The sequence below is a fragment of the Copidosoma floridanum genome, unplaced genomic scaffold, assembly GCF_036245765.1.
Source record: "Copidosoma floridanum isolate Cflo_tuat_1 unplaced genomic scaffold, Cflo_Japanese_pri ptg000025l, whole genome shotgun sequence".
NCBI classification, from domain to species: Eukaryota; Metazoa; Arthropoda; class Insecta; order Hymenoptera; family Encyrtidae; genus Copidosoma; species Copidosoma floridanum.
In genome coordinates, this window is record NW_028321902.1 from 8378547 (window position 1) to 8406534 (window position 27988).

At 39.9% G+C, this 27988-nt stretch overlaps 3 protein-coding genes across 5 annotated transcripts; 2 read left to right on the forward strand and 1 right to left on the reverse strand.

Annotated features, from left to right (window-relative positions):
- Window positions 1–460: 460 nt before the first annotated feature.
- Window positions 461–17436, forward strand: LOC106643132 (coiled-coil domain-containing protein 137). 2 transcript variants are annotated; one of them, XM_089595128.1, is made up of 4 exons: window positions 461–702; window positions 793–1423; window positions 1495–1708; window positions 17376–17436. In XM_089595128.1, the coding sequence occupies exons 1-3, from the start codon at window positions 626–628 to the stop codon at window positions 1705–1707; spliced, it is 921 nt and encodes a 306-aa protein (XP_089451254.1). In that variant the 5' UTR covers window positions 461–625; the 3' UTR covers window position 1708; window positions 17376–17436. The 2 variants fall into 2 exon arrangements, with proteins under 2 accessions (XP_089451254.1, XP_089451253.1); XM_089595127.1 differs by lacking the exon at window positions 17376–17436 and having other exon boundaries at window positions 1495–1782.
- On the reverse strand, window positions 1673–2887 carry BORCS5 (BLOC-1 related complex subunit 5). The gene is made up of 2 exons (XM_014358191.2): window positions 2752–2887; window positions 1673–2679 (listed from the first exon to the last, which is right to left on the reverse strand). Exon 2 carries the CDS (start codon window positions 2669–2671, stop codon window positions 1856–1858), a length of 816 nt encoding a protein of 271 aa, XP_014213677.1. The 5' UTR covers window positions 2672–2679; window positions 2752–2887; the 3' UTR covers window positions 1673–1855.
- On the forward strand, window positions 5589–27977 carry LOC106643166 (extracellular serine/threonine protein CG31145). 2 transcript variants are annotated; one of them, XM_014358189.2, is made up of 9 exons: window positions 5589–5694; window positions 17376–17820; window positions 18070–18309; window positions 21553–21680; window positions 21807–21885; window positions 24183–24275; window positions 24971–25275; window positions 26214–26487; window positions 27216–27977. In XM_014358189.2, exons 2-9 carry the CDS (start codon window positions 17609–17611, stop codon window positions 27463–27465), a joined length of 1581 nt encoding a protein of 526 aa, XP_014213675.2. In that variant the 5' UTR covers window positions 5589–5694; window positions 17376–17608; the 3' UTR covers window positions 27466–27977. The 2 variants fall into 2 exon arrangements, with proteins under 2 accessions (XP_014213675.2, XP_089451252.1); XM_089595126.1 differs by lacking the exons at window positions 5589–5694; window positions 21553–21680; window positions 21807–21885 and having other exon boundaries at window positions 17516–17820.
- The last annotated feature ends 11 nt before the right edge of the window (window positions 27978–27988 follow it).

Below are 27988 nucleotides of genomic sequence, written 5' to 3' on the forward strand. Positions count from 1 at the left end.
GCATCTTGTATCCGAAAATCGACCTTCAAAAAAATAGACCCCCTACCCGATCTTATCTAATAATATATGCGGAACTGTAGATAACATTATAGATAAGAATACAATATCTATATTTTTGGAGGTCGATTTTCAGGTACAAGATGCATCATAATCTTGCCACAAATAAGTAGCACTGTTCGAAAGCTTTGTATTGTTTATCCATTGATAAAAACTGCGGCTGGTTTATAAAATAGACTATCTGACACTGCTATAATTACCACATAACTCTTCACTACTATAAAATATGACCGAAATATTTTGTATCTTCACGAATCATGAGGATCCTCAAGTCTGGTGACAGTGGCGGCTGGTTAAAATTTTTACCGCCCTTCGGCCTCAGCTCTTGGTCTATTCAGGGTTATGTGATTTTCGTGTAATCGCGCAGTGACGAGTGACGACTCAAATCGTGTCAGTGAATCAGTATAGTCAGTGTCGTCGCCGTCGTCGGGAAGCAAATTACACGTGGAATCGGTGGAAGTGCGGGATCCACGAGAAATATATCTTGACACGTGCGGGGATCGTTCAAAGCAAAGGAAAACTCTAGGAAGTAGTGATGCTGCAGCGGTAGCATTGGCTAATTTGAGAGATGGGCCGTAAGATACCTGGGAAAAAGCACAGGGGAGTCAAGGATCCGGAAAAACAGCGGGCCAAGAGGATATCCGAGTAAGTTCAAGATTTCTTTTTTTTTAATTTTGGATTATGGGTGCATCGTAGGGGACCATTTAATTACAGAGAATTAAAGCTATTATTTAGATTACAGACAAAAATCAATGCACCGCCAAAAAATGTCGACGAGCAGGAGATCCCCCGGAGTTTACAACGCCTCATGAAGTTGAAAAAGGCCGTTGAGGATAATAAATTTGAGCACAAGAAAAGAAAAAGGAATAAGAACAAGTTGATCAGGATCGGTGCGGGGCAGATCAGGAAACCTCATCCCAAAGCACGGCCGGAAAAAATTGTGCCAATTTTCAATCAACGACCTGACGAAAGTCCCGAGAAATTTTACCATAGGATAAGTAGAGAAACCGAGGCTTTTGTAAAGGAAACTCAGTTTGAGGCAAAGTACAATGTTGATGTGAAGCGTAATCCCGAGACTGGCGAAATCAAGGGTGTCGACAAGAGATTCAAGGATAATATCGACAAGATTGAAGACCTCAAGAAAAAGCACAAAAACGTGGGCAAGAGGAAGAAGCTGACTGATGCCGATGGTCATCCTAAATTGACTAAAGCACAAAAAAAGAAGCAAAAGGTACTTGAAAAAAAACAAGAGGATGAAGAGATTCTGGACTTTGATCGATTTAAAGACAAAGTAGAATTCGGTGATATTGTTCATGCACCTCCAGAACTAAAGTTGCCGAGGAATGTCAATAAAATTAACAATAAAGTAAGTATCGCAGTAACGGGTGTACTTGTAAAAAGTGAAAAACGTTTTTCATTGATTGTATATGTTTATAGGAAAAAAATAAGAACTTGTTACTAAACTCTCTTCTTCAAGAGAATCAATCTTTAAAGAATCATAGTATAACAAAACCAATCAACAGGACTGGAAAGAGGAAAAACCTTCCCATAGGAGAGAGACGGCAGTTGGAGAAGCAACAAAAAGATGTCGTCTCTGCCTATAGGCAGCTGAAAGCAAAGAAGTTTGGTGAATCCGCAGTTACAGCATAAGGTTTTCACGCAATATTATTGTTTTTTTGGTTTATTATTATTATTAATTTTTAATACAGCAAATTAAAATAGGTACCTAGCATACTTATGATACGTTAGTTTTGTTTTTTTCATTTTCACAATTATCACAAACACAACACACAAAATATCATCCCGTTGTCCAAACAAAAGGTTCAAGCCTCTCCTCGACAGGTAGCACATTGTTAAGTGTCTCCAAACTTTCGAGCGTCTGATTGAGCTGCATGTGGCACTTGGTCAGCTGCCTGCTGAGTTCGTGAACTTTGCCCAACTGCTCGGCTAGCTTGGCAAACTTCTTTTGCCTCTCAGCTGCCACCGTCATAAGTTTATTCACCTCGGCGTCAATGTTTGTAACAAGGGCATTCTGCTCACCAGCTACCATTTGCGCACTAACATTAAGATGATGCTGGTACCTAGCACACAGATTAAACAATCCAATAGGATCCAGTCTCTCGAGAACCTCGGGATCCCTCACTCTGGGAGGCAAATTCAGTGTCCCCCTCATGATAGGCAGAAACATGGGAATGTCCTTAAGTTTTTGCAAATCAGGGTCCACCTCGTTTGCGGGATTCGAGACCGCAGGTTTAACGACGACAATGTTGTGTGCCTTGTCGGACAAATTAGCAGCCTTTTTGTAGTCCAGAGTACCCCCTGAAGACTTTCTTCGAGGCTCCTGAGCACCAAGGCTCTTGCCTCTAAGAAGCTGAGACTGTTTGTTGTTGGTCATCTTTGGGGAATCTCCTATCGGCCTGTTGACCGTGTAAGATATGTAAGGCAGATCCGAGTCCGAGCAAACGCTCAGCCCGGGACTCGAGCAGCGCGGCGGCGTGTCGTCGGGCAGACTTTCTCGGTTGGGTACGCTTTTACCTCGGCGCAGGGGCGTAGCTTTGGTTCGTTTGTCGGCCTCCTGGACACCAACGGCTTGCGTACTATGCTCCGAACCCATGCTCGAGTCTTCAATAGAGAAATTTAAATTTTTACCACCAACCTGCTTGATATTTTCAGTTAAAAAGCCATAAAAATAACCTTATTCTATAAGTTATGCACTCCCTGTCGTAAGTCAAACGACAATCACATGTTTATGCACAATCCTCTGGTATACTTTAAACTCATGTGACACTGCATTTTGACAGTTTCGTATATACATTTTGAACGTTGACACTCTGCACTTCTGCAGACGACTTCTGATACTTGCACGCTTACTTATACCTATATAAATGAAAATATATAAACGCAGTATTTTTATATATTTTACTTGGTACAGTCGCAGCCGCAAACTCGATCGACATCACTTATCTAGTGCAGGTGCAGTTACGGTTAGTAGGTACATATAGGTACACCTAACTGCAGACGTCCGATCGAGAGTTGACCGGCAGGTGCTGACATCTGTAATAAGTATTACTATTAATGGTATTAATGTATTAATCGATACTGCTTCAGTATTATTATATACATGATATATCTGGTTGTACCTACTGTATCGTAAGCAAAAAATATGCGTACTTAAGACAATTCGATAATTGTTAATACGTGCCGTATGGACAACTTATGTGAAATTGTTTGGGAAATGCTTAACAATCGTAATATTGGTTTTGGAACCAACAAAGTAAGTATTTGAGCTCGAAGGGATCGTTTCCCCTCCGTAAAACGACTGCGCAATGGCAGCTAATCCTTTTGTTTACTACAGAAAACGTTGCCCCTCTCTAACGGCATAATAAGAATGTGAAGCTGTATTTGTTAATCTTCCCCGAATAAGTCAAGTACCGACGCGAAAATAATCACTGCTCTCTCGTTGCGGTGACGGAATGTAATTTAATTACTCAAGTCTTTACGACAGACTTGAGATTGTTATTATGTCTTCCTTTACTACATCTCTTTCACTATTTGATGTTTGAATTTTTTTTTTTTTTTTAATATTTCCCGTTTACCAATCTCTAGAAACGTGTACGCATATAAAATACAGAGAGCGAAAATATAGACTTCATTATTTACGTACACCCATGTTTTACACAAAGGTATTCAACTTGGTTTATTGTTTTTCTCTCTCTTTTTTTTTTTTTTTTTTTAATTTTATCGCTTTGGGACAAATAATTGTTTCTCGTGAATAATTCATGTGGCGTCTCTTGCAAACCATCTGTAATTTCATTAAATGGTGAATTTTTCTTTTTTTTTTTTTTTTTTTTTTTTTTTCAGGAAATTGATGGAAACATCGTATACTATATTGTGAAAAAAAAAAAAAAAAAAACGTGGACGCGAATAAAACAGCCATCGTAAAATCAGAGCTGCAAAAATTAAAAGTGCCTACTGCCGCAGCGGCAACTTTCCCAGCTCAATATTTTGATAATCGGATCGAACTTAACGATCCCGGCTTGTCGTAAAAGCACAACAATTATGAAGGCAGTCGATAAAAAATAAATAAAAACTCAACTTTCCATCTCGCGTTCCTGTACACAATGGTCTTCGAGCTGCCTGCACGCAGGAGGACACACAGTACATGATGTAGTATTATATAAATATGTACCTCTCATCTCTTGGAAAACATTACCTTACATGTATATACATAAATGATATATTGTGTTACGGCTCGCGATTACATTATCATCAATAAGCGAGAGTTTATACGTATGCATGCAAACGCGTGTGCTTTATATATCGAGGAATTCGTTATCGAGCCTCGCTTCGTCGTCGGCGTCATCTGCATCCGCGTCTACAGCCTCCGACTGTCTTATCTCGCATATTTACTCTCTCGAAACAAGAGATGCTGCTCGAGATTGAGCTTGCGAGTCTCTCTCTCTCTGCATGTAGTTATTCGTGACTAGGTGTATTTATATAGCCGACTAAGCGATGTACATAGACTAATCTATGGTTTCCCCCCCCCCCAAAGTCAAATATGAACACCTACGCTGTGTCACGTGCAATGTCACACTCTCGGCACGAAAATCGATAATCTAATCGACAGGGGACTTTTCGGTCCGTTCTAGTCAACTCGGCTATATAAATATATATATATCTCTGCTATATATATTATATATACATGTATTTTCTTAATTTAGGCAACACACAGAGTATAATATGCTCTTGAAAATTAATTTAAAAAAATACTTTCCTCGAGATACCGCAAAAGTTTGGTAGCTATTGAGCATATATCTGCCGATAAACAAAGGGGCAATAAATAATACTATCGGCACTTTTAACAATTTCGCGAAGCGTATAAAAAGGCTGCTCATGAGTACCTATCCAACACGATCGGGACCGTAAAAATCATGCGCATAATATATAGTTACATAATGTAACCAAGAGTCCACCCCGAATTGGAAAAACCCTGTATATAAGTATAATATGTCGATTGAATCGGCCGGGCTGGTCTGCTTATTCATACAGGTAAGTCGGCAAAATCTTTTCAACGACTGTTTTCTTCGAGTAGAATAATGATAAGTATGCCCGAAAGCCGATAATCCGGAGCTGATAAGCCACGGGTAGTTTGGAACTTGGACTTGCATGTATATATATATATAATTATATAGCTATGCTTATATGTCGCATTGCCCGTGGCAGCGCGAAAATAAAGACGAAGAAGATGACGAGAGCGAGAAAAATAAGAAAAAAGAGGCGCGCGCGCGCGCGCTCCCCAGTCGCTAGAGAAGTAGTAGGTATAGTATTAGCGTATAGCAGCCGCCAGCTGATTCAGTAGTCGGCGAGCTCGGCTGGTGCTCGGGTCGGTTCGTTTCGGCGCTCCGCGTGTCGTACGTTCAAAAAAACTGTTCGCTAATCGCCCCTCGAGAGGGCCATTATTTACCATTGCCGTGACGGTGGCCAATTGCACCGTAGCGCCTACGAATACCTTGTTACTTTTCAAAAGCTGAGAGCCAAGAGTACACAAGAAGAAGAAGACGAATAAGTACCTAGCGCCGGTGTTTTCTTATTATTTTCATCATCCATTGCTTTGCCACGCGCTGTCGTTGCATTCAGGTACGTCATGCTAAGTATAATAAGTATTTGCTCCAAAGTAAAAGTAGTTGTTACTGCGATTTGCGGCTCCCCTTTATTTTTTTTACGTGTACCCGTTATTATTATTATTATTTTGTATACGGTTATCAATCAAAAACCAACAATTTCATCTATGTGTGTTAAAGGGTGATGATCGGTTATAATAATAATATGATGATGGCATGCGAACAGAAGGCGTCAGTTGGTGCAATTATCGACAGATACAGATACGATAAGGTGCTTACACCGAAAATGTATTGGAATATTATAACTTCATCGAATTAGTCTTTTAAGTACTTATCTCATACCAAAAAAATGTGATATGGACGGACAGAGAGATAGATATACGCTACGTTACTTTTGAGTGAGCGGTAATGAACGAGTTAACGCACACGTTTGTAGATACTAAGTGTATTCTATATGCTTATGATGTAAAATGCCGGAGTAGATCTACTTATAATGTAAACCCGAAGAGACACTGCACTTCATAATGTATTATGTATATCTAAGTACATGTCGGTACGATTTGTCAACACACGGTCAACGACGTCGTACGGTCTATGACAAAATTGAGGCTCGCTGTTACTCAACCCGCATACCTACCTACTTGACACACACACACGTGAGTGCGCGCGCGCGCGTGTGTGTGTGTGTGTATTATAACGAACCGATTTTTCAAACCGCAAGTCTGCTGTAAGTATATTTTATTTGCATATTTATTTGTTCCTTCGAATATGCCTATACTTTCAAAAGAAAAGAATCAAGTATCAATTGGGAACTGCTTTTAAGTATAACTTGCGTGTAAGTAAGTATATATATTATAAAGACAATAAACAACTTTACGGGCACTGCTGTTCAAATTTTATTGTGTCGTGACAACGTTTCAACTACACTTTGGCAGTCCTTCTCAAGTCTCTAAATTTAACAATATAAAATAAACTTTTAAGAATCAGCTTAAGTATAATTTCTAAATTTTTTCTTATAAACATAGTTTTTACAAAAAATAAATAAATTATTACACTTACAAATTCGACGTTAACAAAGATATTACTGAGAAAAGTCAATTCGTATAAGTTAAGTACATCTTTTCTTGCTCGTAAGTAATGACAATAACAAGGCTTACAGGTGGTGCTAAGTGTAGTCGAAACGTTGTCACGACACAATAAAAATTGAACAGCATTGCCCGTAAAGTTGTTTATTGTCTTTATACATTCCTCGCTGTTCTTGGGATCCTCTTAGTGAAGTATATATTATGTATTAATACACGTGTCATATTGTATCGTGGTGACAATAACCAGCTGACGAGAGCGTTTAATCAAATGCATGTCCGTTGCAAATGTTTTCCTTGCTAAATAAATATATGGACGCTTTATTTTTGCGATGTACTCGAGTGGCCGTAAAACTAGCACGTGCAGTCCTTTACGTACAATGATGATGTTTAAAAAACTTGAGTAAGTAGGTATATATAAAACTCAGAGTTGCTTGTTCGTCCTCTCTATGGCACCTCTCCGTGTATTATTTTATGCAGCTTCTGTCAAAGTTACATCCACCCACAAACTTATCAAGTATATGACAGTAGTAGGTACTGCACATGCTAGGCGCGCACATACGTATGTGTGTGTGTGTGTGTGTGTGTGTTTGCATGACCCTCGCGCTATTGCGTGATGCGTTCCGCGTTATCATTCAATGCACACCCAATAACCCACGTACATCTATACAATATATATATATATATATATATATATATATATATATATATATATATATATATAGATGTATATATGAATGAGTATTTAGATTTATTGAGGATGATTGCGTATAGGAGTAACATCAAATCCGTACGGTACATAAGTACTCGCCCCATGTGCACTTTGTACTCTGCATCGGCAAGTAGGTCGGTCGCCGTTGAAATTTTAATTGCCGGCTTTTGATGCGCGTGCACGGGGCACCTATATAATACATATACACACGCCCACATCTCACCCCCTATGTGCGGTGCACGACTGGCCTTTCTCCTACTCCTCTGTATAGCTGTCCCGAGGGTGTGCGATGCGAAAAAAGAGAGAGATTTCCCTTCCGACTTGTGTACGTATATTATTTTCACTTTGCCATTACGCGTCACGTTCGTCGAGAAGTGCCCGTATACGAGGGAGGAGTCAAGGTCGCGACCTTCTTCCTACGTATCGCACGTTACAAGTATATATACATATACATAATATATGATATAATCCGAAGATTATTCTCGCGCCGAGACGACGATAAGCCGACGCTCGCCAAGACTTTTTTTTTACTCTTTACTTACCCACCGCTTCTGGCTTTGATGTTTTACCGCGACCCAGGCGTATGGCTATTTTTTATTATTGACTCCAATTTTTTTTCTCCCCCCGCAGTCCAGCCTCGGTCGATGGTATGTAATGCACCGCCCGCGCATCTGTAATGAAATTCCATTCGAGTCTCGCTCCAATTTTCCCTCTGATGTACATCGCGTGTTTTATATGCTCCTTTCGAATGAAACTCCCGCGCTCAAGATCGCTCTAATTTTGCGTTACATTATATATTATATACATATCTACCCACTGATGCCGCGGATGCTGATATATACGTACGCACTGTGTATCATGAGAACTATAAGCTATACGTATTATGCTTGTAACACAAAAAGTTCCGTTCTATGGAAAAAAAAAAAAAAAAAAAAAAAAAAAAAAAAAAAAAAATAGCAAACCTATACTAGGTATAACTACACGTATGGATAATTGTCTTCTATCTTACGGATTGTGTATGTTAGTATCGAAACGGTTCTTTTTTTTCCGTACGGCTTATACTTATGCAATGATAATAATAAGCTTGCGCGTGACCTTCTTGCTACGAAAATACACAGTAAATTTTCTCCTCTTTTCAAAATTACTTTGATATTTGAATACAAAGGCACGTATACGCGCGCACACTGGCATTTGGAGCAAAAGCGTCTGGAGGTACATTACTTATATGTACCTTCCCGGAACCAAAGCTCCGCGCTCCTATACTTACCGGTGAATTGGATTCCTCGACCATTTATTTGCGCGTTGGTTATCTATTGTAATTGTGCAGTACGTACCCAAAAACGTGACTTGCTCTTTCGTCCTCTGCTGACAACAAGTATACTTTAACCACGCGGTACGCATCGTCTTTTTAGAGCGCGGTATTGTACACTTTTTGGACAAACACTTGTCTAGAAGTATTTTCCATGCTACTGACATACCTATCTACATGGGGCACCTACACATATTATGTATATACGTAGTTTTCTCGGTATGCACGTAATAAGTAAGTATAGATTTTGTGCTGTAGCCATTCGTCGAGTTTCGTTGCACATGCATGGAAGTAACGAGGGGCTGCAGTACACGTGATTTAAATGATTCAAAATCACGATTGAATCGTTTTCGATCATGAATAAAAACTTAAACATTGAATTCTAAGATAATTATGTGTCAAAGCATCGGCGATGCTTACTCGTCTATAAGCGTATTTTATTTATTAATAATACCAAAAATAAGCTATGCTTTCAAAAATTATTCAATAGTTTGTGCAAACTTTATAACTTATACGTGTGACGAATGATTCAATTTTTTTTTAATTATTCTTCAATGTTTTCGTGATTTTTTTTTTGTGGTAATTTGCTAATTTGTATCAAAGGATTCATAGATTCATAGATTTTAAAAAGTGCAATTGAAACCAGTTTGTAACTGCATAATCCTTTTTATTTCTTTAATAAAATGGTTTTAGCTGTGTAATTAAAAGTCAGGGTAAAAGTAGTCGTACGAAGCTAAAAAAAAAAATTAACAAATTTTTGTGATTCACGCGTACATAGGTATGGTATATACATATAAAAATCGATGACTTGAATTTTTAGCGCTCATGCACAACACTTGATTATCATTACTATGATTTACTATGTTTATTTTCATTGCCAATGTCTGGTCAGGTGTGCAAATCGGTATTGAAATGATGTTTTCAGTAATCCACAAGCGCAATGCAATAGCCTACATGGATTGATTTTACAATTTATTGGTCCATATCTCGAGAGCCTTCTAAGAACCCTTGGGGCCCCAATGGTTTTTCATTGAACCGTGCTAATACGTACAAGTGCCTCCTTGCACTAATGACGCGAAAAAAAAAGACGTATACGTATTACCTTGATGTCGTGTGTTTTCTGCATCGGCTCCGATGGTTATTTTAACCACTTTTCACTAAAACGGGCGACATTTATTAATAACCGTCATTACTATACCTTGAGCCCGAAGTGACTAAATGCTATACCGTCTCTCCGAACGGGACATTAAGTAAGCGCTAACTATATGAGTACTGCATCGTCCGTACATTATTCGTATTGCAAATAAAATTAAAAACTAGGAAGCACATATATATTGTACGGGCAGACTTGTCATCGGGATAGCGGTATAAGGTACATGTTACATGGGTAGACGGTCGAAAACTCACCGAACGAATATAGGTGTTGTTGTAAGGAAGGTAGGAAGGTGGTAAACTTTTCACCAACCTGATGTTCTTGACAATTTTCAGAGGGACTCGGCTCTGTCGTCATATTTATATTTATCTACTTGAACTTTTCTTTCTTTTTTTTTTTTTTTATTTTTTTTTATTTTATAGGTATGTGTATAATTTTGTCGAGAATCGTTCTCCTTGCTCGCGCCGTTGGAGTGGAAAAACTTGGTGTCTTTATTTTCTTTCCTTTGGCATATATTTCGTCCAACGCGACCTTGGGTAATAATGTACAGCAATCCAAATGGGTTGTAGCCAATCGACTACGCCGCTGTTTTATGGGTACTGCAGCGTTACCGAAAGGCGATATTTATCGCTATCGTATTTATTGCACGTGCCGAGCTTTGACGAAAACGAATTATTCGATGGCTCGATATTGGAAACTGATCTATGAGTAGGGGAGAAAAAAAAAAAAAAAAAGATTCTTCAAATATAAATATACTATTATTCTTTTCATCTTGGGTGAAAACATTGGTAGTTGTTGCGAGTGCTCGTCGCGTACGGAGTGAGCCACACGTCCTCAAATGAAAACCAGCAAAACCCCAAACCACGAAATATTGCTGCGCATGAGCAAAGGGTTTGGTTTGGGTGTACGGTTATTATATTTATGTATTATTATGTACGCACAAAAGAAAACAGAGTAAAAAAGGCATTTCTCTCTCTCTCTCTCTCTCTCTCTCTCTCTCTCTCGATTTGTTTACTAGGCAAGGGATGGGCGTGTGCCGTGTTTGCGAGAAGATTTCCTTTTTCCTCGGTGCAAGGGAGGTCTAGTAACCTGCAGTATATACATCCTTCGTAGGAGCTTATCTCTCTCAATATATACATACAACTTAGTACTACTGGCCCATGTCCGCCCACCCTGAGCTCCGAGGGATGTGCATCAGGAAGGATTATCGCTGTGCTCCTCTTCTCTCGTCCGTTTGACGCTGGCTCCTTTATCTTTATTTACTCCGACGCGAGCATCATTCTCGATTAGCGGTGAAATCTTTGCTCTATATTTTTGTTCTCCCTGAATTATTCGCTTTGGGAATCAACGAGTCGTCCCACGCAATGAGTCGCGCGTGGTTGCCGTAATGGAGCAGGTAATTTAGCCTCCGGAGTGGGAGAGGACAGTGCAATATTTATATATAGGTACTCACGGCGGTTGACCATAGTGCTGGCTGTGGGTATAAAATAGCTGGGCTTGAGGTGACGATGGAAAGCGGGATAATCGCTTATGTACCTATTTATGTGTTCCTCGAATGAACATTGTAAACAATGTGGGTGAAATTTCGATTTATGTCCCTTACTCGCGCTTTTGGACTTACTTTTGGGTATTACAAGTATTCGTTAGAAAATTAATCCCTGCGCGCACATGCACACAGAAAGCATATGTGTATATATATATATATATATATATATATAGACCGCTAATTGAAAGCGCGTACGAAAAACAAAGTTAAAAACAAAAAAAAGAAGCGAGCGAATTGTACCGTGGCCTTGTCCCCCCGCATTATACTTTATGTCCAGCTCGACTTACGTATCTCGGGAGACACGGCAAATCAATATTATATACTTATACATACATAAGTATTATATCCACGGATTTCGCAAAGGCCAAAAGCATCGAGCCCGTCACGCTCGTACAATTTTTCTTGTTTACCGCGCTATAGACAAAAAATCAAGGGAAGGGCAAGAGGGGAAACAACGGCTCTTACTATCCACAATCCACATGATTTTACGTATACCTATAATACTTATAATAGGGTACATTAGGCAAAAAGAAACGAAAGTCACTGCGGGCGCACTTTCTCTATAACTTAGTGTTTCTCGGCTCGAACAGCTGATGGCGGTGGTACAAGAAGTATTATCGGCTTCGCGTCTAAACTCGAGTGTTAATTGCGATTATGGTAGGTATAGGTATAAGTACACAAAGCCAGTGTACATATATATATATATCCATAGGCGTCGGGCTTCCGGAGAGAATTTTCCGCCTCCGTGGACTTGTATTGTTGCGCAATGGCGAGATGGTGTGGGTGGAACTTGCGTACAGTCCTTACTTTTCTATTTGGGTGTAAACTACGCCTATGTGCGTCTTCAATCTTCATCCGCCCCCCGGTATAATATGTATATATATACTTATACACACGCTGTCTTATCTCCCTTTCGGCTAACGAGGGACTGGATCTTCTCTCCTCGTCAAAATTTTGTTTTTTCGTTTTGTCTGTAAGAAGCTGGTGTCCAACTGTTTATCGTCAAATTCCCGTGCCACCTTTTACCAGCCACTCTCCTTTTTTACTCTCCAATCTGATTGTCCTCTTTCGGCGCTAATGTCTGTACCTTTTTTTGGTTCCCCTCCCCCCTTCCCCAATAAAGAAAGCTCCTTTGTGCGAGCTGCTCTTTTAAGAAAACAAAAGCTTATGCGCCATCTTTAGCAATTTTTTGGTGTAAGTAAGGCGTCTCTGGCAAAAGTTTAAGAAACAAATATATATCGATGGAATTCTAGTTGGTACGGGAAGAGGAAGACAATGTGGTGACCAAAATACGCAAAGGGTTCAATGGTCTAGGAACTGTGTCAGATTTTAAATATTTTTGTGCACTTGTGTATAAATATGTATAAGTATGTATATCGGTATAACCTATGTATACCTATTGTTTAAGTGCGTGTGCACTCATAGCCGTGAAATTAAAGCGCGCAACGTAGGTGGTTTTAACTTTCAGGAGCCTGTGTATAGGCAAAGAGAGATAACATAGAAAACGTAGCTTCCGTGAGAATGAGACACTTACTCGCCTTTGTTGGCACGTATACTTAATGACGTTGCGTGCCATATAAATATATATATATATGAAAGACCGTATCGGGAGAAATTAATTACACTCGAGAGAAAGAACAGAATAACTTATAATACTTATAATGCCTATACGATAGTCGAGCATCCATTTGGGAAGTCTCATTGCACACCGATGATGATGATGATGATTTCGTACGTTTCGGTTTACGCGTAGTGATTTTTTTTTTTTTTTTTTTTTTTTTTTTTTTAGTTGCAACGACAACCCCTTGTCGTTTCGAGCTTATCATAGGACCATATTTATACGTCATCATGGGGTTGAAACAGGAGCCGGTAGGAGGACTATATTTTCAGCGATCGTTTCCTTGGCGTCGAGGATAAGTATACCTACGCAGCTATTGTTTGTTGTTGCATCACGCGTCCACGTTGACGCAATACGAAGCGCTGCAAGCAAGCGAACCGCCAACTTTTTACTTTGGCTATTAACCACTTTTGATTACAGCTAGTCCCTCTCTCTCTGCCACGTACTATACAACGTGATGTGTGTGTGTGTGTGTGTGCAAGCAAGAATAATTATTATTAGGCGTTGAGCGAGTGATCGATGGGACGGCTTTGTTTTTTCATTTTCAAACTGGTAAATCGAGGCGTCAAAGCTGCAGGTGCATTTATACCTCGTTATAATATCTCGAATTTCCAGTAGCTGCGATCATTTACATGGACAACTTTGGTGCAATTTTTTTTTTTTTTTTTTTTTTTTTTTTTTTTTTTTTTTTTTTTTCATACCTCGCCGAGAATGGTAAATTGTATACCTGTCGTTCGCGCGACACTTGTGATTGAACTAGGCGACGGGGGAGAGTGGAGGAGAGGGGGGGGCGGAATTTCTCCCTTGCGCAACAATAACTTATTCACGGGTGCAGCCCGAAATTTGAAGAAATGAAAGAAAAGAGTAAAATCCGTCACCCTTCTAGTTCCTCCAATCATCCGAAGGTATATATTACTTATATAGGTACGTACCTACACGTAATGTCTCAGCATCGCTCGATTGCGTAAAAACATGCCAACCAGCTGGAAACGAAAGATAATCGTGTTTCCTTATCCGCGCGTTTCTTCTCGTTGTTGATTCAACAGATTTTTCCGAGATCCTATATACATCAGCCGTATAATATAATATATACAGTCGTGGTAGCTTCATTTACAACCTCGTTACAACCAGCAAAGACGTACACCACGTGCGCGCGCGCGCAAATAAAGAGAGGCACATTATCAAGTGATCGGATGGACGTGTCATTTGCAGATGGTTCGTGATGCGCGATATAGCTACAGGTGTACTTATGCCCGTACATACGATGTAATAAATATGGGTACAGCTGTAAATAGAGCGCGATACGTGATGTACATTATTGAAAGTGCACTATAGCATTGGTTTTCTTTTTTATTTCCCCTTTGTACAGCTTGCTCGTAACATCCTGTATCGGCGCTTTTTTTTACGTTTTTATACGTATGCATATGTTCACGGAATGTGTATATGAAAAAAAAACCACTCGTCTTACTGTATCTCTATTGTAATATACAGAAAACAATACAAAATACACTTGCATATAATATATGGGTGCGCATTAATATTGACGAATATGCTGTGCTCTAGGCCTTTGATCGATAATTTAGCCTGTGTTTTAGTGACGCAAAACATGTTTACGTCGATCCATGTGCGTATAATAATAATAATAACAATAACAATAATAATAATAATAATAATAATAATAATAATAATAATAGACATACGAAGAAGGTCGGTGTAATTAAAAATAACGAGGATAACCATAAATATACTTTATTCGACATTTCGTACACGAACTTACTTCATTTCCTACCAAGTAGGTATAATGATATACCTATATTAAAAAATCAGAGAGGATCATAATATTACGTTATTGTTATTATCATATGGATATCTACAGTGGAGTATATATAGTCACATCAGCAGTTTTATGTTCCTCTGATATCACCATGCGTGCATCTGTATACGTGGTAAAATGAGAGAATAATTTTTAGTGGACCTACATAAAAATTAATTCAGTTCATCTTTCAATAAAATTACTTTTAAAAAATTATAATTATATTGGTGCTTAATTGTATTTCGTGCGTCAAATATATATATATATATATATCACTGAAACACTGGATTCTTTTGCAGTATTCCCAACGTGTAGTAAGCACACTTAAATAATATATTCTACACACACATAATTGCAGTAGTAGTAGGCCGATATGAAATTCTAAAAATACAAGGGTGGTGGGGGGGGGGCCTATAGTTACGATGAGGGATCAAGCTGTATCTACGATACACAACGCATGTATACTTATAATAGTGCACCGGATAGTGGTCGAAACGAAACTCGTATAATCTACAGCATAGAGCCGAGCCGCTATATGGATACATGTATATTTATACACAGGGAGATAAGCCGAGAGGCCTTCAAATTTTTAAGAGGAAGATGAGAGAGAGCGCTTAGGGTGGAAGGCAGGCTAATCGAGTTTGAACTGCCCTTTTCAACTGCGATGCAGCCTCGGAAATGCATCTGGATGTTTGTTTGCCTGCAAGCGTGCGATCGCATTCCAGCGTGGCTGTTTTTTTTTTTTTTTTACTAAAGTATCGGCTGCTGCTTACCTACCTTTTAGACCGCCACAAGTGTCTCCGAGACTATCATCAGAATAATATAATTATATGTATACACGTGTATCCATTCATACACATTGCTCATTCCTCCTATATCAGCCTCGATTCGACTCTCGGATCGCGGATTAACTCGCTCTCTCGCCCGGATTCTGATGCTCTACTCGTCGGCCGATAAACTCGACCTCGCGTGCAACGATTATTATTAGCACGCATGTTTTTTTTTTTTTTTTTTTTTTTTTTTTTTTTATCATCGCATACCTACGTCCTTTATTCTTTCGCAGAACTCCATACTCGAGAGTGCATGGCATTATTTTATGTTTATGTGAGTTTCGACCGGAATTACCAATTGGTTTTTATGTATTCTTTTTTTCGGAACGTATACACACATCAGGACTGAACGCTACTCTGTCCTAAGGAAGGAAAACAATATAATATATTCTAAGGCTTCGTGCAAACTCTGGATTTTTACCAAATTACGAAATCCCATCAAGGACGTGATAAAATATATATTTTAAGTAAATATTATTTATACTGTTGTGTATAGAACATATATTAGTAGATATTAGATATTATACGTAAATAGTGTGCGATGGGTATTAAAATGCCTAATGGGGTCTCTGTCCGAATGGCTTGAAAAAAAAAGCTTCTAGATTTTATTATCGGTATCACGAACTTGCGCGTCACATTATCAGCAACAGTATCGGCAATGTCGAGTTTTTTCAGTTTGAACCGAAGAACCAAATTCAGCCATCACAAAAAAAAAGATTTATCTTTCTGCGCGCTTCTTAATTTTATTTCACAACCGGAAGAGACGATCGAAAATGAAACTTAAAAAGAGGGGAAAAAAAAAGGAAGCGGTTGCTCCGAGATAAGCGGCAAAAAGGAAAAGAAGAGAGAAACACGGTCACGTGTACATTTATATTACGTTATATCTGTCTGTTGCAGGGCCACACTCGCACTTACTACTTTATTTATGTGTACAATAACCCAAGAGTATAGCGGGGGTACGTGAAAATAGACGTGTGTCTGCTACCGTGTTGCCGGTACACGTGCTATATCCAAGTACATATATATATATATATATATATATATATATATATATATATATATATATATATATATATATATATATATATATATACGTATACACGTGCATGAGTAAGCCTGGACACGGAGCAGCGGTGATATGGCCCCGAGAGACGAGAGGCGGCCCTCGGGGTCGGACATTCTTAAACACCCGGTGTAGTGGTAGTGGCACAGAGGCGCCTGAGTCCTGCATCAACATCGGAATTAGTTGTCAAACTGGTGGAGGTGCGCTCGTATACCGTGTGCGCGTGTTGCTGTTTTTTTGCTTGTTTTGATGCTTTAAAAGAAAAAAAGAAGAAAAAAAAGCGTGCAAAAGTGAACATTAGCGAAAATTAACAGTTATATTCCAGAAATTTCATTCAGTCTCCTTCTAATATTTAATTGTGTACATGGGATGGAGTTCAAGAGTTAACCGTCACATTGAAAATAAACTCGGTGATCCCCCCCCCCCAACATGGATAAAATGACGGTGAACTCACAAACTCCATTCCATGTACATGGCTTAAAAATTGGCGATTTGATTGTCGATGGGTGATATGTACACGTACATCTGCCAACGGAGGAAGCCTTACCTCGGGATTAAATTATTTTTGCAGCAAAAGTCGTTTTCGGGGAGCCTCGGCCGGGAGTCAACGGCAAGGCCAAGTGCTCACCGCCACCGGAGGCGAAGAGCAACAACGGGCCAGTTGCGACGCAAAAAGGGGAGGAGGCGCGATGCTGCCGACAAGCAGCGGCTGGCAGCAGCAGCAGCGTAGAGGAGGCAAGGCCGGCTAATCCCCCCAAACTCAAACAGCGAGAATTGGTGCAGGGCCATAATCGGGATCGGCACATGGAGGGCGTGATGAAGCTGGCCGCAAGGGCCCTCCGACTGAAGGAGCGCTTGATCCTCGCGTTGGCCGGCTTGGCCATCGTCTGTACGTTTCTCCTGGTGATGGATCTGCAATTGGATCTGGGCTACAGCGGGCACCATCTACTGCCCAGTCACGGGAGGTACAGGATGGCCGAGGACCCGCAACGCGACACCGTTTACAACAACTTCAGGTGACGTTACTGACCTTACAAGCATGCACTTTGCCTTTCTTTACCCCTTTCATTGGTATCGCGTGCTTCGGGCACTCGTCGGATCGGGTTGCGCCGATGGCGGTATATTCTCGGTAGTATACACCCGTGATATATATATATGTTGTATTGTACCCGCTGGTGCTGAGCAACGCGCATTTTTTGGAAGCGCGCCCGTTGCCCCCGTGGGAAGAATAAAAAGTGAAACGGAAACTCTTGGTTATATATCAGGCGTAAATTCATGCCACGGGCGCAAGGGAGCAGGGAAGCTTACGCGGCGACGGATCAGCCGCAGGAGGAGTCGACGAGCGCCACGGGCCATAAGACTTCCCAGCTCGCCACGGAAGCACCGCACGACGACTTTGCCGATCTGGTGGCCAGCGTGAAAAAAACCGGGGCAGTGGTCAGGACCAGCGAGGAGGACGAGCGGGATAACCCGAGCATCGCCGACCTCAAGGAGTTTAAGATGGGGTGAGTCGAGAGTATACACACATCTATTGTAGGTTGCCTATCGGGTTGCCTCCCTTGATGTATATGATATAGATGCTCAGGCGAGTTAAGGGTGTACCGTTACGCCCCTTTGCTCGAGTGATTACTACCTACCTATGTATGCCTGCATCAGCCAAGTAAGTGTAGGTATATTGTAATGTAACGCGTGAGGTCGGGTTTGACAACGTTCTTGCTTTTGTTTGCGGGGACAACAGACGTTACTTTTCCATAGCTTAAACAAACTGCAATTGTGCAAGTAAGACAAAAAAAAAAAAAAAAAAGAATTAATATAACCGGCGACGAAAGAGTTTTGGCACAAGTGCGCCTTCAGCGGTCAAAGAGCCGAGTAATTGATTATTTGAAGCACGTTCTCGCGTGCGAGTGAGTATTGAGCAATATCAACAAAACACGTCGAGAGTAGGTATGCATGGGCTTACCCAGTGACCGATAAGAATTCGCGAGAGCGCGTCTCTATACTTACGAATTCTTCAGTTTGGTCGCATGAGGGTATATTCGTTTCGCTATTGAAAAAAAAGACCAAAAAGTCGAGAGAAGAAAGAACAGCTTGCTCTTCTCATTAAACAAATATACACTTAAACACGAAGAATTAGACAAAAGCTTAATCATGCTTGTGTGTTGTGGATAGTGGCACAACCGGTTTCTTCACATATCATTAAAAGCGCTCTAACGGGCAAGGCCAATGCAGCAGATTGATTATTCTTTATTAGGTATGCCATTTTTTCGATTCACGAGAGCCTTTTATTATATTATAAGTATAAATATTAGTAGCAAAAAAAAAAAACGCTATGCATTTAGTGCAGGGTCCTGGTGCTTTTACTTTTTTTTTTTTTTTTTTTTTTTTTTTTTTTTTTTTTTTACATGTATGTCACATTTAGCCTTGAAGTAAAGGAAAATGGTGCAAAAATGAGATAATCAGGTACACGTGAGCATACGATTATTAAAAATATTGCTATAAATTTACATTAAAGTGCCACGATTGAAACTTAGTTAAGTAAAAATTCGTACATTTAAAGAATCGTTATCAAAGGAAAGTTTGAAACCATTTTAATGACAAATTAATAGCCGTATGTACTTGAACTCCTATCACAAGCATCAAAGGTAGTTTATAAAAAAATCCTATTCATCTAATTCAATGGCAATCGAATTTTTTTTTCTTGTAAGCTTAGTATTCACCTACGGCGCTTTAAAGTATAATGTAAATATTTATGGAAACCACCACAGATGGTAAAATAAAAATACCTTTTGGCTTTTTGTTTATGCGAGACGATTCAATTTTTTACCCACCGTAAAACTCAATTAAAAAGTTGGTCGGATAGATGTATAAGGAAACTCTAACAAAAGGCCGAAACAAAGTTAAACGAAGCCGCAGGTAGGGTACACGTAGGAAACCCGAGCTCCCTCACAAAATCATAGTCAATAGTCGCAGCAGCGGGAAACAACAACAGAGGCGAAAGTCTGGAATCATCGAGTCTCGCTCATTGTTTCTCCCCCCCTTTTTTTCCATCTTAGAAGAGATGGCGACGGTAACGACGGTGACGACAAAAAAAGGCCGGTTGTGCTGCTCCACTGCCGCGTGCGTCAGCGAAACGACTCGGCTGTAAAAATTATAATCCCAAAGTCACCCAGGATTAGGCGGAATAATGGCTGCAGTATTGAGAACGAATTTTTTTTTTTTTTTTTTTTTTTTTTTTTTTTCCCCAATCGAGAGTAGAAAGGAAATTGTTCTTTAAATTTGTACAGCAAAGCGAGCACAGATAAGAGAAGACGCGCTTTTATAGCTCGGTTTCTTCCCGTTGTAAATCTTGGGAAAAATCTCTCTGGTGTGGTACTGTATGAGCTTCGTACAAACGTACCTATATTAATTAATAACCGGCAGACGCACTGCCCTAAACAGTATCAATGATCTGCTCGTGGCTGGCGTACAATCACTATATGCGTAGGTGCAACATGTAGTCTTTTTAAACTGTTATTAAATCCCGTGCTCTCGCACCGTCTCTGCTCTGCAGGTGTACACCTACTACTCGCGATTCATTCGTACGGTAGAAAGTTATTCGCACGAAAAATTTTGCTTTTTTTTTTCCTCTTTGGAGCACCAAAGGTTGTTTTTTTTTTATTTGTACAACCAATGAGAAATTGTTACCGATCGAATTTTTTGTTCAAACTCTTTGCAATTGTATATAATATGTACTGACTTCAACGAGCAATTAAAAGTTAAAAAATACAGTCGCGTGCAGGTGCGAGCTGGCGCATCTAATGGCGATGGGTACTTTAGAAATTGCTGCAAAAATGTAAGCCTGTACGTGATGCGTGATGAACAGTAAATTTTCAATCCTCCTTTGCTGCTGTTTTTAGTTTTCATTATTTGCCGGTGCTGGTGAAAAAAAAAAAAAAACCAATTAGCGCGCGGTAATCAGCGAAAAAAGAAGAACGCACACTCGAAAATTTTAGTTTTCACTTTTCTCCAATCACCATTTAGCTGCATACAGCGGCTGGAAAAAAAAAATTTTTTTTACTTTCACTTGTCCACTTTTCGGAAAAAAAAAAAAAATGTAGATTCTTGTAAAACAAAAATAATTACGTTGGAAAAATCAGATGTATAAAGTTGAGAGGCTCGAAATAACTAAATTTGTCAAACCTATCTGAGAGTAGGTTACATCCGTGCAAAAAAGTAGGAAGAGAGAGAGAGAGAGAAAGATGGGCCGGTAGACAGTCGACAACATCAACAACAACATAATATATAGTATCACCGTTACACGACGCAACACCTCATATATATATATATATATATAAGTATACGCTTCTTTCTTTTGCCAAGTAAAATACACTGTCTCACATGCTCGTACATGTTTAACGTGGTGTAGGTTCTCTTTAATTAGCACGACTTTGCTGTTGCTCCCAATAGACCCTACTGGTGACACGTAACCACGTAACTTATGATTATTTGTTAATTTGTTTTTCTCTCTCTCTCTCTCCCTATACGTATACAATTTGTGTGTATTTTTCCGTCCACGTATCGCACAAGGCGCGTTAAGCGTAAAAATGTAAGTAAAACGCAGGCCAGGTGAATAAGAACAAGTCGTAGAGATTAATTAAAAATAGTTGGGAATAAAGGAGACCTTGAAAGGGTGGCACAGAGTTCACAAGTAGGTATATACATGTATACGTATATATTATGTATGGGCGTGTGTTTGTGAAAAATTTCAGAAAAAACAGCACGATATTGGAAAGGTTTCACTCGCGGATTCGCAAACGGGAGCTGTACAGGGAGGAGGACTTGCCGCTGGTCGAGGAGCTCCTGGATTACATGGCCACCCAGCCGATCGTCCACGCCTGTACGGTTTACATACTTTGTATAAACATGCTCTTTCCCGTGTCTCGCAATTTAATTACGAAATGATGCTCGTGTAAAAGTGCAGGTATACTTGATTATTTGTGCTAAATGTAGGATGGTTTTTCAGCTGAAAAGTCTGGCGGGACGCAGCTCAAACTCGTCATGGACTATCCGAACAAGATGCAAGCTCTGTTCAAGCCAATGAGGTAGGGATGATGCTCTCTTATTTTTATGTGTGTGTTCACTGTTTGTACGAGTATTTATATATGTATACCTATGTGTAAATGTATGCGCCTGTGCCGCGCGATAGCAGCTGATAAGTCACTTTGTTTGCTCCTCTATACCTCCTTTACCCGACATGCACACGCTGCTTTTCGTGCTCGTTGGAAAAAAAAAACGAGCGAGTCAAGTTCCTAAAACGGATCTAATTGTATAGGCACGACATATGACAGATAAGGGGAGCATACACGCGAACACTCAAGTATATTATTGTTAATTATCCGCGCTACTGCATATACACTGCACGTGGGTATACTTAATATATCAAACACACGGAAAATAATATTTAAATATCATGAGAAGGTATGGCGAGTGATAGGTATACCTACACCCGTTCTGTGTAACATACAAGGTGTATAAAGTCAGGAGGCGTGAGCATCGTGCGTATTTAAGTAAGTATAGTTAGTCGGCGATTAATCCGTTAACGGCGCAGACGCGGCTAACGGTCTGCTATATAATATGTATACGTATACTTACCTCCTTACTTACCGCGCCTGATGCACCGCCTGCTTTGTCTTTCTTTTCTTCCTCTCGCGCTCACGGTACTTATAAGTACCTACTTGCTATAATTTTTTTTTTTTTTTTTTTTTTTTCATGCCGATTCTTTCGTCACCCTACAGACGCTTTTACTTGCAATGTAGCTTGTTGTTACGCACACCGTTTTTTTTTTTTTTTTTTTTTCCTCTCACCGCTGTACACGTATCTACACTTTTGTGCAGTACTTTAGTGTATGTAATAATGGCCAACAAGTAGCGAGTGCGGTTCTATTTGTCTTTATCTGCAGCGCTCGCCGTGTTGATGCACGTGCAGTGTGTGTCTCGTACGGTCGTGAAGCCAGCGTTAAGAGGTTTAATTACCGACGCAGTGGCTAATTGAGCTTGTAAGCTTTCGGAGGTAGTGCACAATATTCGGCTTATGCTACAAACGATTCCACCTCTCGCAGGGAGCAAAGTAAGCATAATATATTTTTCCCTTCCCCTCCTGATTAGGTATTGTGTTTATGAGTGTGGGTATATAGGTATACCTATATGTATGCAAAAGTACCCGAGAGATTTCAATGAACTAGCCCGTGCTGTTGCATTTTCTCACGTCTCAGGGACTCGAGTGTTTCCGTTTGTTGCCAAAGTAACCGACCTCGCTCGCGCCGCGCGTGATACCCACAATATTCGGTACCTATATCGCACAAAATGGAAAAACAAATTAACTAAGTATATTTACATACACAAACAGAGTACTGCACACTATCATGTGACATGTGCGCCTACCTATATTATAATTATGTTTTTACACTGATTCACGCAGAACAAATTTACACTTATAAGCGAATCGATATAAGTACTCTCTCTCTCTCTCTCTCTCTCTCTCTCTGCTCGTTATCTGCTATCTTTTCCTCGGAGCACAATAATCATTTATTGCACGCATCCCTGGTAAGTAGGTAACAGAAAAAGAAGAGGCTAAGGAGAAAAAATCGTTCTTGGAAACTCTCTTGCGCACTCAGTTATTTCCTTAACGAATGGTGTTATGAAAAAAAAAAAAAAAAAAAAAAAAAAAAAAAAAAGAATCCAACGGACCTTTTGTAGACGTAACTATTTGTTTAACGATGAAAACGTGGGATTGTCATGTTGGAGTAAGTGTACGATCGGTCATCAAAGTTTTTCGTACAAGCATTTTAAAAGTAATACAAGTGAGTCTCTATTGGAGAAGAGACGGAAACACAACTATGTATATCGTTACGTAACCACGTGGATAAATCGGTAATCGCATTACCTACTATCCCGTAGGTGGTAGCGGGAAGCTTTCGCCACTCTCGCGACGTACAAGTCACGTTCGGAAGTCCCGACGAGCTTTTACTTGAAACTAGCTGTTTTCTGCCTTTTTATTTGGGCAACGCGCCAACGAGCCCTGCTTGGCTGGACCGGTCTTTTTTTTTCTTCGCCACTCGAGTGGCTGGAAATTAATCTTGTAATCTTGTTTCTCTCTCTCTCTCTCTCTCTGCACTCTCAATCATTAGCGATCAGAGGAATGAAATTTCAACTTTTACAAGTCAAGTTTGGTTGGACGCTGTAATGTTGTTGTACATAGATAAATAGTTGCTGCAGGTAAATAAACGGAGCTTTATAAAAACGAGACAAGAGCTGCACAGGCGCAAACGAAAAGATAAACCAACCAGTTGGTTATTCGTTTTCCTCCACATCTCATTTGTTTCTTTTTTTTGTGCCGGCAGATTTCCACGCGACACGCAGACCCTTCCAAATCACTTTTACTTCACGGACTTTGAGCGCCATCACGCCGAAATCGCGGCGTTTCATTTGGATAGGTGAGTAGCGTCTCCGCCACATGATACCACCCGCACTTCTAAATTTAAACCCATCGCCTTGCGATTTAAAATATACAATATTCAACGAAAGAGTCCCGCTTTTTCGTCATCTCTTTCCTTGGCATTCTCAAATTCTTTGGTATTATTTAATAATAACAATTGCTCCTGGTTTTGCTGTCTGTTTCTGTTAGCACGCGCGTATAACTTTGCTCCATAAATAAATAAATAAATAAACAAATAAACATTTTTTAAATTAAATATTGTAAAAATAATAACAAAAGTTAAAGGAAAAACAATACCATCAATATTTTATTAAGGTTTATCGTCAAGGAAATGCCAAATCGATTTATTAATAGTAAATAAATATCTCGGTAGCAACAAAAGCGTCGAAATTCTTCAGCAATATAAAATTTCATTTTAATTGACCAATCATCGCGCGCTCCGGATTTTTCATCCCACCCACCATAGGTAGTATATATAATATATAGGAGAAATTTCCTAATTCAGCGTAATTCGCGATGAATAAATGAGACGTTAAAGGAAGGAAAAGAAGAAGAAAAAAGTGCCGAGTCGTGGAAATTGGAGCTACAGCTTCATTGTGTAGACAGAGTAGCCGCGGAGAAAAAGAAATCGGAGCATCCCTCCCTCTCCCTCTCTCTTCACAATAACTTGGAAAAAAAAAAAAATGATTCCAGGTTGCTGGGTTTCCGGCGTGGTATGCCAGTGACGGGCCGGAAGCTTAACATAACGGCGGAGATCTATCAGGTGACGGACGGGGACATTCTAAAGACGTTCTTCGTTAGTCCGGCGGGTAACTTGTGCTTTCACGGCAAGTGCACGTACTACTGCGACACGAGCCACGCAATATGCGGCGATCCGGACACGCTGGAGGGCAGCTTCGCCGCTTTCCTGCCGGACAAAAAGTTGATACCGAGAAAAATCTGGCGGCATCCCTGGCGACGGAGCTACCACAAGCGCAACAAGGCCGCGTGGGAAACCGGTGAGTTGAGGAAAACTGCACGCCGAGCTACTGACATACCCTTTACAAGTATATATACTATTACGATCCCGTTTCTCATTATCATCCTTGTTTTTGTTGTTATTACCTATTATTTACTGTTTAATCTTTCGATGCATTACATCGAGCCAAGAGACGTCCTTACATACTCCGGGCACACACACATACAATCCGTCGTCGTTATAACCAATTGGAGTGGTATAATAAATTGTGTGCACCTACTAACGATAACGAGTCGGGCTTACGTAAGGGAAGCGCTTCCATTGGGGCGCACTATGTTGTATACATTTATATAAGTAAAGTGCCGAAGTAACGATTAAAAAAAAACAAAAACATTGCACATCACAGACAAATGCTATGATTATTAGGCTTTTTTTCCCCCTCAATTTGAATCGGGTCAACCGTAATAAACTACTATTAGGTATACGTTTCAGGAACGTTAATTGCTCGCGTCTACATGTAGGAGGTGCATTAAGAACCGTAAAAATAATTGCTCGGATCAATTAGTCGAGAACGTCAAAGTCCTCCGGTCGTCGTCATACAATTTTCCGTCTTATACACGTGGATCAGTGTTCGTGTTCGGTATATAAATAATTATATATACCTACGTATTGTTTCGACTAATAAAAGAAAATATATATATATATATATATATCACCGTTTCGTGATCCAGTGAAGCAAAAATTAGTTTCGAGTTTCCGTGGCAATATTTACGACTTTTGTTCAAACCCGCGTCCACGTCGCGTCATGAGCACCGGCCAATATACAGCCGAACAATAGAAAAGAAGCTGACATTTGCATTTGTAAATAAATGAAACAGAGAGAGGGGCCGGTAGTAGGGTACAAAACCCAAGTGGCCATTGACATTTAAATCCGTACATGTATGTATGTAAATATAAAATACCGTGCAATAAACCCAGACTCGGACTACTGCGCGAGCGTGAAGAAGCATCCGCCTTACGATGAGGGCCGGCGCCTGTTGGATCTGATAGACATGTCGGTCTTTGACTTTCTCACCGGCAACATGGACCGCCACCACTACGAGACCTTCAAGATCTTTGGCAACGATACCTTTACCCTCCACCTCGACAACGGCCGTGGCTTCGGCAAGCCCTACCAAGACGAGATCAGCTGTTTGTCGCCCTTGCTGCAATGTTGCATGATTCGCCAGAGTACCCTAGCCACGCTCTTGAGGTAAATGTATATATAATATATGTTTTATACCTACCTACCTTTGTACGGTTATTGGGGCTATAAAATACATACAATACACACCAAGTTGCCTTATACCTCTAGCTATTCCACGTAATATTATTATTATTATTATTATTATTATTATTATTATTATTATTATTATTATTACATACCTATCTACCTTCCCGTCCTCTTGATCTAAGCACCCTGATCCTCCGCTCGTGGCGACTTGTTTTGCTTATATTATTATATGGCCGGTAATAATAAAAGCTATAGTAATCAAGGCAGTGGTGAGAGTAGGTATAAGTACATCAAGTGCATGCCGAGAACTAGTAGCACTTTAATACTGATGCGCGTCGCGTCGACTCCTTAATATTCATACAAGTGTATATTATAATTATTCTCATTACATAGTACTTGCACCTAGTCTGCAAAATGACGCTCGAGAAATTTGCACGTTCTTCGCTTTTATTTATTTGACAAACTTTTATAGGTACACTTACGCAGTTTCAAGTTCAGGGCGTGAGGTAATTTGAATTTTCCGAGCGCGATGAATATGATAATTATATATTATATCGGTGCCACGGTATGCGCCCAACGCGTTATTTACTTTCATTCAAAGTGTTTCAGAGATTACCATAATATACCTACGTATTGTATATCAATTACTTACGTTGATGCATCAGAACAATTTCAGACTATTACTAATTGATTATTTTTGTTTATAGGTATCACAACGGACCGGTAAGACTGAGCAACGCGATGCGAGAGAGCTTAGCCAAGGACCCTGTGGCCCCGGTGCTGTGGGAGCCACATTTGGAGGCGCTCGATCGCCGTATCCCCATAATTCTCGAAGCTGTGCGGAAATGCATCGAACGCCACTCGCTGCACTGGTATAATGGCGTCGTCAAAGACGAGAAGAGCGAACAAGAGGAGCAGCAGCAGCAACAGAGCGATGTAGAAGCAGCCAACGAGTGATTACTTTTTGATTACAACTCTTCGTGTCCATCTGTAAATGTTGCTTCTTTTTTCCAATCCGTGTTTTCGGTTGTGTAATTTTTTTTGTTTTACTATTGTACTGACCAAACAATTGTTTTACAAAAACTCGGATTTTTTTGACTCTATCTAGATAGAATGTATACATAATAAACCAAAGCAAAAGCGTACAGAGGATCAAATTTTGAGAGAAATAAGTAGAGTGCAATGATAAAGATGATGATGACTGAAATGCCTGTCAAAGTGTAAGACGAAAGACGCGATAAGTATAAAAGGATGTAGACAAAAGCCTATGTGCATGTGCTGCACAAAGCACTTATTATCAATGTGATGTTTACAGTTGTAAAATATTGTACATATTTAATAGTCGATATATCATGTAAAATGTTCAATGTAAAATTGATAATTTGTAAGTGTCAGTTATAAATTGTACATAAAAGTGCGTATAAAGTACAATATACAATGTTCCTTGTGGATATAATGATATCAGAGAAGCAAGTTGTCA

Coding starts and splice junctions, on each gene's coding strand:
- LOC106643132 (XM_089595128.1), top strand. CDS start 626: ATGGGCCGTAAGATACCTGGGAAAAAGCACAGGGGAGTCAAGGATCCG. Junction 703..792: donor CGGGCCAAGAGGATATCCGA/GTAAGTTCAAGA, acceptor GCTATTATTTAG/ATTACAGACAAAAATCAATG. Junction 1,424..1,494: donor TCAATAAAATTAACAATAAA/GTAAGTATCGCA, acceptor ATATGTTTATAG/GAAAAAAATAAGAACTTGTT.
- BORCS5 (XM_014358191.2), bottom strand. CDS start 2,671: ATGGGTTCGGAGCATAGTACGCAAGCCGTTGGTGTCCAGGAGGCCGAC.
- LOC106643166 (XM_014358189.2), top strand. CDS start 17,609: ATGGAGGGCGTGATGAAGCTGGCCGCAAGGGCCCTCCGACTGAAGGAG. Junction 17,821..18,069: donor ACCGTTTACAACAACTTCAG/GTGACGTTACTG, acceptor GTTATATATCAG/GCGTAAATTCATGCCACGGG. Junction 21,886..24,182: donor GCTCTGTTCAAGCCAATGAG/GTAGGGATGATG, acceptor TTGTGCCGGCAG/ATTTCCACGCGACACGCAGA.